The sequence below is a fragment of the Pezoporus occidentalis genome, unplaced genomic scaffold, assembly GCF_034315485.1.
Source record: "Pezoporus occidentalis ecotype Australia unplaced genomic scaffold, CSIRO_AGI_Poc_V1 ctg80, whole genome shotgun sequence".
Lineage (NCBI taxonomy): Eukaryota > Metazoa > Chordata > Aves > Psittaciformes > Psittacidae > Pezoporus > Pezoporus occidentalis.
This window is the reverse complement of record NW_026916159.1, coordinates 280660-296137: the sequence shown is the minus strand read 5'-3', so window position 1 is coordinate 296137 and position 15478 is coordinate 280660. Positions and strand designations below refer to the sequence as shown.

Sequence of the window (15478 nt, the reverse complement as noted above, 5' to 3'; positions counted from 1 at the left end):
CAGACTAGAGGACATAGTAACATTACAAACAGTGGTGCCAGAAAGAAGGGTGAGAAACTTGCATTTTGCTGGTCTTTGTGTTGAAACTAGCATATCAGTTTAACAACTTATTAAAAAACTCAGAAATAATAGTAGGTGTCTAGGGTGATATTTGAATAGGAAATGAGTCTCTAACTATCACTTAAAATACGAGTTTTATTTTATTTCCAGAGACAATAATGCAATGTGTTCAGGTGCTCAGTGTCTTACACTTTTGAATCTCTTACCCTGCAAAGAATACTTTTATCCTCACAAATTGCTGTTGGTTCTGTGCCCTTTCCATTATAAATAGTAAGTGTAGAAGAATAAGAAACTTGCATTGCTGTGTTCTGCTTCATTAAGAATTTACAATATTTTCCACGAGTCAGAACTCTTTCATAATGTGATAGTATCGTGTGCCTCAAATGTTCACATCATGCCACAAGATGCAGGGGTCATTGTGGTCAGTGGAATAAGCTGCTGCTGATCGAACATCTCACTTGTCATGATCATTATAATGGAATTGCTAAGAAACTAATAAAGGAGCATAAGCCCCCCAGTTCAGCAGTATAGCATTTTATTTTATTTCTTTTATTTTTAGGTATTGGTGTTTCTGATGTAGCAGAAGGGATGACATACGAACAGTTGCAGGTAAGCTGTAGATACAGCTATGTGTATTAATTTATTACTTTTAATAAAGACAACATACTGAAATTAATTTATCTTGTAGACTCTAATTGAAGAGGTTCTAGAGGAAAGTGGTTATTACAATTTCTCTAACAGGTGAGTCTGTTCAATTTACAAATATAATGTTAATTATGATGTGCTAAAACCAAATGTGTCATCTACCTGTTTGCATGATGGCAATTTCACCTTAAACTTAGTTCAATACATGGTTTATTGTAACACATAAGTGTATGGACATACTAGCTAATTTAGGCATAGGGTTTTTGTCACATCTGTTTTCTTCACTCAGATGATAGCAGTACAACTTTGGCAGGTATTTCCTCACGTTTCCCATAAACCATCCAGGAAATGGTATATCTTTATTGCAGGAAACCTTTGAGGAACACAAGAAAATATATGTCCACAACAGTAGCTTAGGATTTCTCATTCTTTTTACCTGATAGTATTTATTGTCTCAGATATTCTTTAGAGCAAAAAATTTCACTGCTTCCATTAAGTAAGTCTGTTCCTTGTCTTTGCAGTAATCAACATTTTAAAGCCTGGGAGAGTGCAATTAGGTTTTCTAAAACAAATAAGCAAACATACACCACCCTCCCATCCCCCCACTACAGATATTAAGAAGTTTTAAGAATTTATAGTTCCTGGTGCCTTAGTGGCATTTTTTAGTTATTTATTCTCTTTGCAGACTTTTCGGTATGGATTGACTCTAGCTTGATTAGTTTCAAATATTACCCTGAATATTTTTATTTATTTTATTGCCCTGAATATTTTTATTTATTATATATAATATTTTTATTCCTTCTCAAAATTGGAATTCCAGCTTACAAGTGTCTTGCTGCCGTCTGTAAGTATTAAAAAATCATGATTAACCACTCCCACAATAAAATAATAATTCACTCTTTAAACCTTCAGGGTATACTTGAATCATGTTTACAAATCACTTTTGCAGTTGTGAGGTCTAACAGATTTGTTTATAAGTGTTTTCAAGTATTTTAAATTTTCATCCTAATCAGAAGCTCCCAAGATTTGGTGCTGTAGAAGAAATATCGCACAATTTATGAAAAAAAAAAATAAAATAAGAAAAAGCTCTCACTTTTAACATCAAGACCTAGCAAGTCTTATTATAAGTGTATAAATGTATTGTAGTTGTATAGGCATTTATCTCACAGACCGGCAAAAAGCATCTTACTGCAGTTAACTGTAATGAATCAGGTGTATGCTGAATATGGACTTGAGTATTTTACACAAACTACTATGAAAATAAGATTTTTATTAATGGAAATCATAGAGTCAGAGTATCTCAAGTTGAAGTGACCCAATAAGGACCATCGAGTCTGACTCCCTGCTCCTCGCAGAGGTACCTAAAACTAAACCATCTGACTAAGACTGTCATCTAGATGCTCCTTGAACTCTGATGAGGTTGGTGGAGTGACTACTCGCCTGCAGAGCCTGTTCCAGTGACCGACCACCCTCTCAGGAGATGGTCTTCAGAACTTTTTCCTAATGTCCAATCTGAACTTCCCCTAGTTCAGCTTCATTCCATTTCCACCTGTCCTATGTAAATGTTATTGCTGAAATACAAAGAATGCTCAAAGATTGCAGACAAATATGCTAGTACTTTAACATGTAGCATAGGAATGCCATGTAGCACAGAAAAGCACAAGACCAACAGCAGTAAAATAACTAACATTCTGCTTTTACTGATTTATTTAGGACTACTTATTTTTCTGCTGTGCTGGTATTCCCTGCAGAGTAGTTGTTTTGTAGAGCCTTAAGTTATTTTCCTGCATTTTTTAAAATTTATTTTAGAGGAGACATAAGAGAATGCTCTTTATAGCTACATGGGATGACAGTGTGTTCTTCTGCGATAAGGTGTTCTTCTCTATGCTGTGTTTGTCCTGCAGAAGGGAACAGAAGAAAGCAGCAAGCAGGACATTCCCACTCATACAGTCTGGAGAAAGCCAGTGGATAGTTAGCATCCTTTTTCATAATAGTGGATGCACTACATATTTGATTTTCCCAGGAGCATAGGAACATTGAAATTCACATTGTGTTTCCTGAGTCATGCAACTTCTTCAGCAGCGCTGTTATCCACAGTCAGTGCTGATTTGTGTTTTATTCATGACCCTTGTAGCAAAGTGTCCTGGGTTCAGCAGTAGCAGTCATTTTTCTCCTGTGTTCCAGTGCTGCGTTTTTGACTTTCAGCCTGGGAACAACACTGATAACACCGATGTTTTTAGTTGTTGCTAAGTCATGTTTACTCTGACCAAGGACTTTGTGAGTCTCATGTTCTGCCAGGGAGGAGGGGAAGCTGGGAGGAAGCAGAAACAGGACACCTGACCCAAAATAGCCAAAGAGGTATTCCATACCACAGCACGTCATGCCCGGTATATAAACTGGGGGCAGTTACCCGCAAGGCCTAGATCACTGCTCAGTCAGGCTGGGTATCGGTTGGCAGGTGGTGAGTGGTTGTATTCACTTGTTATTTCCCTTACCATCATTATTATTATTGGTGGTAGCAGCAGTGATTTGTGTTATACCTTAGTTACTGGACTGTTCTTATCTCAACTTGGGGGAGTTGCATTATTTTGATTCTCCTCCCCATCCCCCTAGGAGCCAGGGGAGGAAGAAGGGGGCAGGGGGAGTGAGCGAGCAGCTGCGTGGTTCTGAGTTACTAGCTGGGCTTAAACTGTGACAAAGACAAAACTGATTTTAGAGTGGGTGAGAAGAATGGAGTGAAATCTCCTTATGGGTATGAATCTCCTTAGAAATTTAAAAGTATGTTGACTAGATTTGATTTTTCTTTTTCATCTTGCTCAGAATTGTTAATATGTGCACATAACAACTGTTGCTGTAGACTTTCACCCACTCAACTGCACGTATGTCACTACTCTAGCATGTTCTGGCTTTAGCTGGCAGATACAAAATAGCCATACTGCAACCTAGTTGGTGGTCTGTCACCAGCAACTTGATTTTTCACTATACTTTGAATCCTATTACCTGCCATGATGCATAACTATCTGTGTTCCTCTGTCACTATTACATTGCTTCTATTCTAGACAAGGACCTATTCCCACATAACTTACTATTTTCCTTTTTCTTCCAGAAAATTGACAGACCATGCTTTGGCCTTGGCTGTCAAAAACTTGCCTATTTCCAGAGGGCTTGCCATTTTTGCTATGATATGCTTTGCTTAAGGCCATTCAGAGCTTTTAGAACTTAAGTAATTTTACTTCTTTTCTTTTTCTTTTTTTTGCTTCTCACTCTCTCCAAATAGCTAAACAGTCCAGTTTTGACAGCTGTCCAGTACTGAATGATTCGTTTGGCTGGCAGACATGCTTCATTAGGTTTTGCCTCAAACTATCCAAACAGCTTAAGCAAGCTAGAAGGCCAAATCACTCTCAAGCTGCGCTGCAAGTCACTTATCAGTGTCCACCATTTTCTGGTTTTATTCCACCAAACAGAATTTGGTTTGCAGCCCTCAGAGCAACATTCTATCATTCATTCTTGCCTAAAACTGTTTTGAGCCTTGCTCTACTTCCTTTCCTTTTTACACAGTGAAGCATTTCAGAAGCATTTGCAACTGCAAATTTTCCAGCAGAAACTCTGCATCCTGTAGTTTTCCTGGCATCCCCTTATAAACGTGTTCAGAGAAAAGCTTTAGAAAAAAGTACTAGGAGCAGTGGATAGCTGTATGTTGTTTGCTTTAACAACATATAGGGCAATACACCTATTTTTAAATTTTCTTATTTTAAAAAGCTTTCAGTTTAGGTTGAGTTTTTTCAGTTTCAAAGATAGGAAGTTGTAAAGATGAGGCATGTGTGAGTCTTTCAGAGTGGAATCAGAATGATGGTGTTTCTAGCAGGAAACAAGTTGCCTTCCTGTCTGTGCATAATAAGTTTCTAGCTCTTCTAATAGAACTATGGAAAAAAAAAAAGCAAACTGAGTCTTCAAAGGCTCAAAAGTCCTGAGAATGCACAAACTTTATTTGTGAAGATGCACGTTTTTAAAGGTGTTTCTTCATTTTAGTACCGCATTCTTCATAATTTCCAATTAAGTTGACTTAAGAGTATCGGTTCCATATGTTGTACGGCTACAGGATGAATCTGTTTTGAAGAAAGAATTCCATAGCTGCTAGGCAATGACATGGGATGTATGCTATTGCTAAAAGCACTGTTAAATGCATCATAAACAGCTAGATAATGTATAGCATAATAATGCAATCCGGTACCTCTTTGTGTAGCACACTTCGTAGAGAAAACATTCTGAAAACATTTCTTGTTCATTTTCTATTTTGGGGAATTTGTGTGCATTGTCTTTCCTTCCCATTGCTGTTGCCCTTGCTGTGCAAGGAATACGAGATGGGAAACCAAACCTTAAATGAGGTGATGACATGAAAATTGTCGTAGGATGAATAAACTGTAAAAAGGGTTAAAAAAGATTCAAGCAGCTCATTTGGGTGCTGAAACATGAATCCTTTAGAAACCGAGACAGCTTCATGAGAAAAATGTCATGCTGCTTTTTTCCTTCCCCATCTTCATTATAGTAGTAATTAATACCTCAATTCCAGTAATTTCATGGGCATTAATGACCAGCTGAGGATAATGACCCTCAGCTTTATCTTGAATAAGCAACTTATGCCCAATCTCCTAAAATTATTCAGCAGTATTGTATTGTATTACTTATTTACACAGAAATTTGGTAAACATGCATAAAAATATCTCTGTAGTGTTTCAGAATTATTCTGTTCACATCCATTGTGCCACTCTTTCTTTTTTTATTTTTTCTCCTTCTGGTTTAATATTACACTGCACAAAAGGCAAGATCCTTGATTTTGAGCCTATTTATAAATAGGACAATGGATACTGTTTTCAAATGTTCATCAGGGTTTTATATTGAAGTAGACATGTAATATCAAAATTGACGCAGAAATCTATTTTTAATAAATTGTATTAAGAGACTTGATCCAAGTAGAAACTCAGTTGCATCAAAAAACATTAGTTCTAAATAAATAAAAGTAACAATGGTCAGAGACAGGAGTTATGTTCAGCTGAGTGCTGTAGCTCTGTCATGGTTTAGCCCCAGTAGGCAGCTCAGCACAGCACAGCCACTTGCTCACTCCCCTGCAGTGGGATGGGGAAGAGAATCAGAAGGATAAAAAGTGGCTTGAGATGAAGACAGTTTTATAAGTAAAGCAAAAGCTGCACACAGAAGCAGAGCAAAGCAAGGAATTCATTTGCTACTTCCCATCAGCAAGTAAATGCTTAGCCAATTCCAGGAAAGCAGGGCTCCATCACACTTGTTGCTTTGGAAGATAAATGCCATCATTCCGAATATCCCCCTTGCCACCCTTCCTTCTTCCCACAGCTTTTATTGCTGTCCTACGGTATGGAATACGCCTTTAGTCAGTTGGAGTCAGCTGTCCCCACTGTGTCCCCTCCCAGCTTCCTGTACACCTCAAGCCTACTCACTGATGGGCAGTGTGAAATACAAAAAAGGCTTTGATGCTGTATAAGCACTGCTAAGCAATAACTAAAACACTGGTGTGTTATCAACACTGTTTTCATCACTAATCCAAAACACAGCACTATACAAACTACTATGAATAATTTTAACTATTTGAAATGAAAAAAATGTTGGTTTGACATTAGTTCTGTAGGGAAAAAAATGGTTGCAATGCAAGTAATAATAGAAGGAAACAGCCTTCATAATGAAATGCATATATTAACATTTTGACACATTTTTGTAACTTTGCTCAATGCAGTCTTTTCCATTGTTATTGTGTTTTTTAGAATTAGAGAAGCAATCGTTCATGTAGGTAGAGCTATTTCATGAAGAGGAAAACTGTCAAGTCTGGCTCTAATGATAGCTATATGTTTAACTACTCAAAGAATAGCTTGAGCTATTATTTACAGAAGGACAGTATAGCTCAGGAATGATAGCAAATTCTGAATTTTGACTGTCTGGGGCAACCCTCATTTGTATTGGGTCTATGGTCAATAGGCTCATCATTTGGAAACAGGGATGCATTAATGGAGCTTTTCTATGCGCAAATTCTTACCATGTTATCCATGTATTCTTCACCATTAATACACCTCTCTAATTGTGTTACATGGTTAATGGATTAAAATTTATATTTAGCTTAGTTATAATGTTTTCTACTGTTGTAGAACATACCAAACTAGACAGTAGATGAAAGTACAAAGCTCCAGTGCTCCTGGAATCTTAAGGTTTTTTTTTTGATTTAGTGATATCTAGGTGATTTAAGACACTCCTCTACTTTTTATTCCATTCTGGCACCACTTTCTGCTAATGTTAATTGGCATTTTCTGTTAATTGTTTTCTTCTTCCAGATAGTTGTCTATGTTGATTCTTACTTCTTATATCTTGCACATAGGAAAGAAGATTGTTTTGGCCAGCAATGTTTATTAAAAGACATACCGGCATTCTGTTGACTTGTACTTCTCCCCAGGGAGGTAGAAAAGTCTGCCAAAGTACTTTATTTTACTTAAACATCCATGGCTGCAAAAGCCTTCAATCTTCCCACCTGCAGTTCTGATGGCTATCAGCTGAGGATCTGTGTAGCGCTGTAAGAATGCTGCCCTATTCCCACAGATCAGCAGTCATTACATCTTTTGAGTTAGCTGTCCTTCCACTAAGAGGCTGTATTGGCCTACCTTTCCCAAGTCTTTTAAAGGAAAGGGAAAATGGAGAAGCAGCATGAACAGACTTCCTATTAATGGCACAGTGGAGTTCTAGGGAAATAATGACTTAAAATTGGGAAAAATGTATGACTTAGATACTAACGTATTAGCTGCTGTGCATGTCAAAATTGGATGGCCAGGTGTGAAAAACTTATTAGCTGACTGATTTTAAGAGACTTGCGGGAATGTTCTGGTCACTTCAGGGATGGCCAGTAATCTCATGACACAGAGAAAGGATGTGCATTTTCCTGATCTTACAATTCCATGAAAAAACTTTTCCCACTTTCGTTAGTAAGTCAGTCTTTTCTCTTTTAGGCATTTTTTCCTGTAAATCAGAATGATAGGGGCTGTAGCCAAAATTGTTTGTCCCTCTAGCAGTTAGTCAGCATCAAGATAGCTAGATTTGGCTAGCATCAGACCTGCTAGATATTAGGACTTAGATGTAGAACCTGGCTGTACTTCATGACATTGCCTTGTGCAGAACAGAGAAGTGATCCAGAGATCCATCTGGTGCAAGTACCAAAATAATCTGTGATAGGACTGTCATTGATGCAGATCCTCTCCCCTCAGCTGATGATTCCCTTCAGCGATGAGGTACGTGGAAAGGTGCATTTCACCTCTTGTTGGAAAAAATGAAGGAGCATCTGACCTGAATTTTGGCTTACTGGTAGGTATTGAGTCATTGGCACAGTTCAGTGATGAATACATAAAATTAAGTGGTCTGCTGACAGTGGAAATGCCTGAGGTCCACACTGTCTGCAGAAAAAGTGCATGTTTATGAAGCTGTCTGTCAGCATTTGGACTGTGAGAATGACTGTTTTCAACAATAGGCAGGTGGCTCTGATCCCTTGCAGAGATCACATGCCCTGATCTCAGACATTCTTATATGAGCTTCACATCTTTTGAGTAGAAGCATCTGTCATCACAGACTTGTTTGGCTGAGATAAGATGGGTTTCCTTTTGCAGTTCTAATGCAGGTCTTCCTACCAGTTTGAAGTAAAGACTTTGAGACTGACTTCTGTGTGTCTGAGATGTCTGCTTGACAGAGTACTTGTATAGAGCATAGATGAAGTCTGTCAAATAATACCACATAAGAAGGAACATTCCTACTCACAGTGGTTCAGAAAGCTCACTGTAGTCTGGAATAATTCTTGTGTTGTCAGACCAGTATCTTATACAGCTGCTGTAAACTAAACACTTTGAGTTGAAGTAAAGAGGAATTTTTCTTTATTTTGTTTGAGCCTTCAATGGTTTGGTCCAGCTAAGGCAGTTTAACCGGGAAGAATATAATAACTTTCTATGTCACAGGAAGATGCTGTTAAAAGGAATTCTGGGAACTCTTAAGCTAAGTGAAACACAATTTGACAGTTATTGAAGAAATTGAAGACATGACTGGCCTCAGTGTTCAGAAATTGGGGCCACACAAAGGGTTTCCATGGACAGAGTCATTGACAGGCTTGAGGACTGTATGTTGTGTACTCTGTTGAATATCATGAAGTTCAGCAGGCCAAATGTAAGGTCCTGCACCTGCATCAGTGCAGTCTCCCACTGAAGTCAGTCTATATCACATACACACTGAGGGATAAAGGGATTGAGAGCAGCACTTCCAGAAAAGACTAGGTGATACTGGTGAGTGAAAAATCAGACATGAGCAAGCAATGTAGAGGCCAGCACTTGTAGCCTGGGCTGCGTCAAAAAAAGTGTGACCAGCAGTTCAAAGGAGGTGATTCTCCCACTCTACTCTGCTCTCATGAGATCTCACCTAGAGTACTGCATCCACATCTGGATTCCAGAAACGACAAGAAAGACGTGAATCAATTAGAATGGGTCCAAAGGAAGGCTGCAGAAAATGGTCAGAGGGCTGGATCATGTCTGCTATGAAGAAAGGCTGTGAGAGTTGGACTTGTTCAACCTGGAGAACAGAAGGTTCAAGGGAGATCTTATTGCAGCCTTTTAGTACTTAAAGGGGGCTTATAAGAAAGATGCAAGAGATATTTTTTGCCAGGGTACAACACAAGTGACAGCACAAGCGGCAATAGTTTTAAACTTAAAGTGGTTAGATTGGACATAAGGAACAAGTTTTTTACTATGAGAGTGGTAAAATACTGAAACAGGTTTTCCTGAGAAGTTGTAGATGCCCTTTTCTGGCAGTGTTCAAGGCCAGGTTGGATGGGGTTTTGAGTAACCTGGTCTAGTGGAAAGTGTCCTTGCCTGTGGCAGGAGGATTGGACTAGATGATGATTAAAGGTCCTTTCCAACCTAAACTATTCTATGATTCAATTTTTTGCACAGGTACAGTGCCCCATTAAGGATTATGTTGTCGACATATGTGGGGCTGAATGATAGTTTGCTGTCAGCCTTCAGCCTATTTTGATTGATTGGTTCCACATGTGTTGAAGTGTGTATGCAAAACTATAAATTATTTTTCATATTTTTCCTTTCCTTATTACTAGAATACTTTAATGTCTGTCAGTACTTCAGTAATCAAAATAACACTGTGCTTCCTGAAGGACTATGGGTATAAAGGAATGTTTGAAAGGGCTTTGGATATCTGGCTTGTACATATCATATACATGTAGCTAGGGAAAATTTTGGAAAAGGTCTGGCTCTTGGAATAGAGACTGTGGAGTTTTGAGACAAAAAATAAACACCTGTTTTACTTTCTCATAGCACTGATTATGAAAAGAAGTCTTTACATCATATTTTCATAGAATAATCATAACAATGAAGTACGACTTGATTATGAGAAAATGTTCACAAGCTGACAGAAGCATCTCCAATCACTTTCTGCGCTACTTTTCTTGCAGGCTAGAAAGGAATTAGGGTGAAAGAAGTGATGTTAAAGACGGAAGTAGTTCTTCATAGTGCTGATGTCTCTGGATGTACATCAGCTACATAAGTTAAAGCTGACCGACAAATACATTATGTTGCATTCAGGCCTCATTGACCAGCTGTGGGAGATCTTTGCTGCTCTAATTCTATTTGTGCGCAATGCAAACTAGTCCATAAATCTTGTGCCAGAGGATCATTAGACAAATTAATTCCCTGTGTGTATCGTGAATGATAAAATTTCACCCAGAGATTTCTGCATCAAACTCTGTTGTAAACCCTAATGTAAAACATTTCTTTTGATAGACTTCTGAGTTTCCTTGGCTTCTACATCATCCTTGTACGCCAGCTTTCTGCTGATAGCACAAAGATTGATTCCATACCTGGTGAATGTGAATAGCGGGGAATTCTTACTTCCAACACATACTAACTGTGGATTTCTTCCCATCTCCCCATCTCCCCCCTTCCATCCCTACACCCTCCCCCTTGCAGGTATCTCTATTATTCAAGGGGAACAAAGAACTATCAAGCAAAAGAAGAAAACTTGTAATTCTGGACAGAAGGTTCAGAACCATTCCTAGTGAAATCAACCTGCCTGTACTTCACCTGAGGCTATCTGATTACCAAAGGGACGAGTTTGGCTCATTAAATAGCATCCAGATGGAATACCAATGTTAGACAGCTTCAAGGGACCTTGAGTGATATTTCAGGATGATATTCTTAATTTTTGATCTGTTTACAATATAAGCACTTTACAGGGAACATTGGGAAGGTTTATACTATAGGAGAAAAACTCAGTTCCCAACAGTACATATCTTCTATTTTTGTTAATATTTTAAAAGAATTGTTGCATAGTCAGGTTTTCTGGAATGATAGTTGAAAGCCTGTAAACTTATTTATATCCATGTATGTCTTCTGTGGGAAGAAAAAGAGCTTTGTAATATGGCCAGACAGAAAATATCTGCAGGTTCACTGTACCAGAATTAGATTAAAAAACATCATCACAATTTTAATATTTAGAAGGAATTTCTCTCTATTTGGATAGTAACAAATTCTAATGCTGGTGTTCCATGTTAATAGTCATTGTTTATATCCAGCATAGCTTCTAAAATTCTTGTTATTTCAAAACCAGCTAGTTTTACTGCTATTTCAAAATGTCTGTGTTACATGTCTATCTTTAGGCATATATTGTGTAGATTGGTGTATATAAAATATGTCATGTACATTTATATACATCTATATATATACGCATTCATTTAGTATTTAACAGACTAAATAAATAAAATAGATGCTTTGCTGCTAGTCAAAGCTGTAGTACTTAAAAGCACTTCTGGAATTTCATAATTTATCAAATGTTGATAAAGACGTCTCACTGCAGTAGCAGTGAAGCTATTTTTTTGCCTACAGTTTAGTAAGGAATACTTATTAAGTACAAAGGATTTTCTCTACAGTTGATACTTTGGCAGTCATAACTGTTGAAAACAACCAGAATGCACTTGGTGATATAGCTCTCCTCTGTAGAAAATTATTAACATTATGTTCATCCATGATTACTCATAAGTAAGTTGGTACAGATGTATGTTGTGTGCTCTGGCACACCGCTGGCAAAGGTCTGTTTTGTTTTGTTTTTCCAGTGTTTTTTTTTGTCACTATAAGTAGCTATAAGTAACTGCATTAGTTTCCTAACAATTCAGTTGTATTGTTTCAAGATTTCAGGTGTGACTTCAACATCCTAAATTGTGAAGCACTGAAAAAGGGCCCAGTGGGCAGTGTAAAAAACTAAAAATCAAAAATATATCCTCTTTTCACATATGTGTAATTTGAAAAGTCATCAGGTGCTGTCTCTGCTTCTATACAATGGTACAGTAGTGATAGCAAAGGTCTGTTAAGGGTCAAGACATGATTTCTAAGGTATTACCTGCAGGTAGCTACAGTTTCCACCATAAATCACCATAGATGATGCATCTTCCTGCAGCGTTACTGCTAAAAATCAATTCCTATACTAGTTCAGACACATTTGCTTTGTTAGAACAGAGAAAGGGAATGCAGTATAGTTAAATCTATAGGATTATAAAGTAATTCCATGCTGTATATGGCTGCCAGTGGAATTGATTACACTGATATTTTATTCAAAAAGACTTTATTTAAATTAAACCTTGACATGTTTGTTCTACTCAAATTGCATATGAATTCTCATAATCATTTTCCATTAAAGTAATGAAAAAACAATCTACACGTAAAGTAAACTATTTTAATATCTTTTTTGCAGAAATGTCTTTATAATTCTGAATTGTCAGAGTGTATTAGATGCCTTAGAAATAATTTGGACCTTATTTCAAGTGTGTTTTGAAGTATCATTGTTTATATTTTGTCTGTATCTGTTTAATGTTCATTCGTACTTGATAGCATTAATTTTGTTGAGAAATAGATTATAATTAATTATTCCTATGTGTTTCTCTTGATGTATTTTTAGTGCTGTTAACTTTAAAGCAGATTTTGTGCTTGAACAACTGTGAAAAGTGGAATACTAGCTAGTGTCTGGCACAGGAGTGCATACTTTTCTCCAGTAACTACAAGCTGAGGGGTGAGTGGGTGGCATGTACACCACCAAGGCAAATCAAAGCAGAAAGTTAGAGATAATTTCTGTTTCTTTCCTGGTGTTCACTAGTATGCTTTTAGGTTTTTTCCTTTCTCTGGCTGCAACGGAACTGACATGTTGACTGTTGTAGGAAAGAGATGACGTACTTTTGATGTAGGTCAATTAACTGCCTCAGAGAATTCATTATCTAAGTTGTTAAGCAATTTATAGCATTAGTACATAGATGTTCTTCACTAAGATCTGCATCCATAGTGTTTCGCACAGTATGAAAAGGAACATGAGCTAGTTCTGTCATGTATAATGTCTGTATGGTTAAATTCTGTATAGACACTATAAAGAAACAATATTTAGGGAAACACAGAAACAAAAAATAAGTTGCCCAATATCATTCAGCAAATCATCAGCAAACTGGAGAATGAGACCTACATCTCCTGAATTCCGGTCCAGTGCATAAATCATATCCTTTAAGGTGTGTATCTTTTTTTCTCGTATGCTTGTATTCTTTAATGTAACCTGTGCAACTATCAGAGAAATGGGCATAGCTGTACTTATTATATAGCTAATTAAAAAGGACTCTGCAAAGTGTGGTACTAACAATGTTGAAACACTGTACTGAACTGCAGCTAACTTTTGATTATTTGCAATTGCAAGTACTTTCTCAGGAGAATGCATCCTGTGTGTATTCTGTAGCCTGATTTACATATGTTTTGCTCTGTCTGAATCATTTCCCAGTCTCCTGTCATATCCCCAAATAATCCAATGTTGACATTGAATCAAATTATTAGTTTTATTCCATAAGGGAATTCCTATTTACAGTCACAGAATAATGTATTTAATGAATCTTACTTTTAGTCATTATAGCTATAGTAGTCTTATTGGCTGATTATTGGTATTTCATATCAAGAAATTTGACAATTAGTTCATGAACTTACATAATTACATTAATTAAAGAAGAAAGGCCAACAACATTCCTTGCTAAAAATGAAAAAAGCATCAAGCATTGACTTCCCAAACTGAACAGTATACACAGTTTTAGCATGTATGAATTCTGTCTTGCTTTTAGGGAGAACTGGCAATTCTGATTGCATTTCAGATGCGAAAATAGGAAAGCGCTTGAAAATGTTTGGGTTTGACTGTATGAATTCACCATGCATTTGAATTTAAAAACTTCTCAACAGAAAGTTTAATTGTTCAATTTGTCTTATTAGACAACAGCAATTTGAAAGAAAGGTCCTCTAATTCATTTTGTTTCTTGACCTGCAGGAAGCTAAAGCATGTCAAAGCTCTCTGTTCAACTCTGCTCAACAGGAGATGGTGAGAACTGTGATAAGAAAACTAGTAATTTTAAAATATTTGACATTTAAGTCCTCAAATTTCCTACCAAACTAAAAACTTACATCTATTTAGGTTTTCTTTTCACAGTTGAACTGATTGTTCTTTGTCATATTTTGACCTACGTTTATAATTTCTGCCAGTCAGGATATGTTCCCTGAATTAAGCTGTAACTACAGTTCTTCCGTTTTGCTTAAAATTTAGACTTACCAGAGCTTCTGTCTTTTATCTGCCTCCATCTCCATTGGTACAATGTAAGCAAACATGGATAGCATTTAGCCATAACAATGGCAGTTAGCCATTAACAATGGCATCAGTAATCTGCCACATTCAAAATCTTGTTTACAAAGAGGAAGCACACATTTTGATATATATATGTGTGTGTCTAATATAGCCATGATTTTTGAAATTAATCTAGTTCAAGAATCATTACTAGTCTAGATCTGTTGCAGAAAAAAAAAAGTTCCTTCTCTCTTGTGTCATTTTTATACATTTGCTGATACACTTTACACCTTTGCCGTTACTTCATTGGTCTGCAGCTCCATGATATACCTGGATTTATAATGTATGGTGCATTTTACATGTACTGGATACTGCTCCTTTGTTCTCTTAGCTACCTCTAAACCCAGCTTTGTCTGCATTTTGTTATTGATCATGGTTGAGTTATTTATAGTCACCAGTGCTAAGTGTGTGTCTCATATCTATCCTCCCTTACCTGTACCCCTACATACCACATTCTGTGTCTCCACTTCTTAAAAGCCTCTACTATAGCACCAGGCTGATACCTCTTCATCCTACATTATGTTAGTCATAAGTACTCATAAGCAGACTAACTGCTTTTTCCTATTTATATAAAACTATGGTTGTACAAAGAGAAACAAAAGCAAAGTAAATTAGAGGCACACAACAGGTCAGTTAGAGTAATTGCAAACACGGCTACACCAAGCAAAACAAAGATATATTCAGACAGAGCACAGCTGACAAGCCTCAGGCCTAAAGCGCTGCAAATTCAGTGCAAAGCTTATGGCCTGCTGTTGGCAATGGTACTGCGGTATCACAGAGCTACATGGTTACAGCTTTCAGAACTTTCAAAAATGCACTGACTGTTGCTCCTATAGCCCATGTGCTGTTCTTAATGCACTCAGAAGGTACAAGTATCAACACAGTGGCAGTATTCCCATGTGTCTGAAAAGAAGGAAGACCTTGTTACTGAAGTGTGGTCACTCTAGTCTGGCTAATGTATGATCAGCAATATTCATTTGAAGAGAGGGAATGTTTCAGAGCTTGCCAAAATGGTTAATTGCGGTTG

At 37.2% G+C, this 15478-nt stretch overlaps 1 protein-coding gene across 3 annotated transcripts in view; it reads left to right on the top strand.

The window, feature by feature from the left end:
- Positions 1–12633, top strand: part of NEK10 (NIMA related kinase 10) — a 106070-nt gene extending 93437 nt beyond the window's left edge. For 2 of the 3 annotated variants that reach the window (XM_062603590.1, XM_062603589.1), the window contains exons 33-35: positions 620–669; positions 749–801; positions 10731–12521. In XM_062603590.1, the coding sequence (XP_062459574.1) occupies positions 620–669; positions 749–801; positions 10731–10788 (161 nt within the window). In that variant the 3' untranslated portion in view covers positions 10789–12521. Of the gene's footprint in view, positions 1–619; positions 670–748; positions 802–10730 lie in introns of all 3 variants that reach the window. The other variant, XM_062603591.1, reaches the window with a different exon arrangement.
- The last annotated feature ends 2845 nt before the right edge of the window (positions 12634–15478 follow it).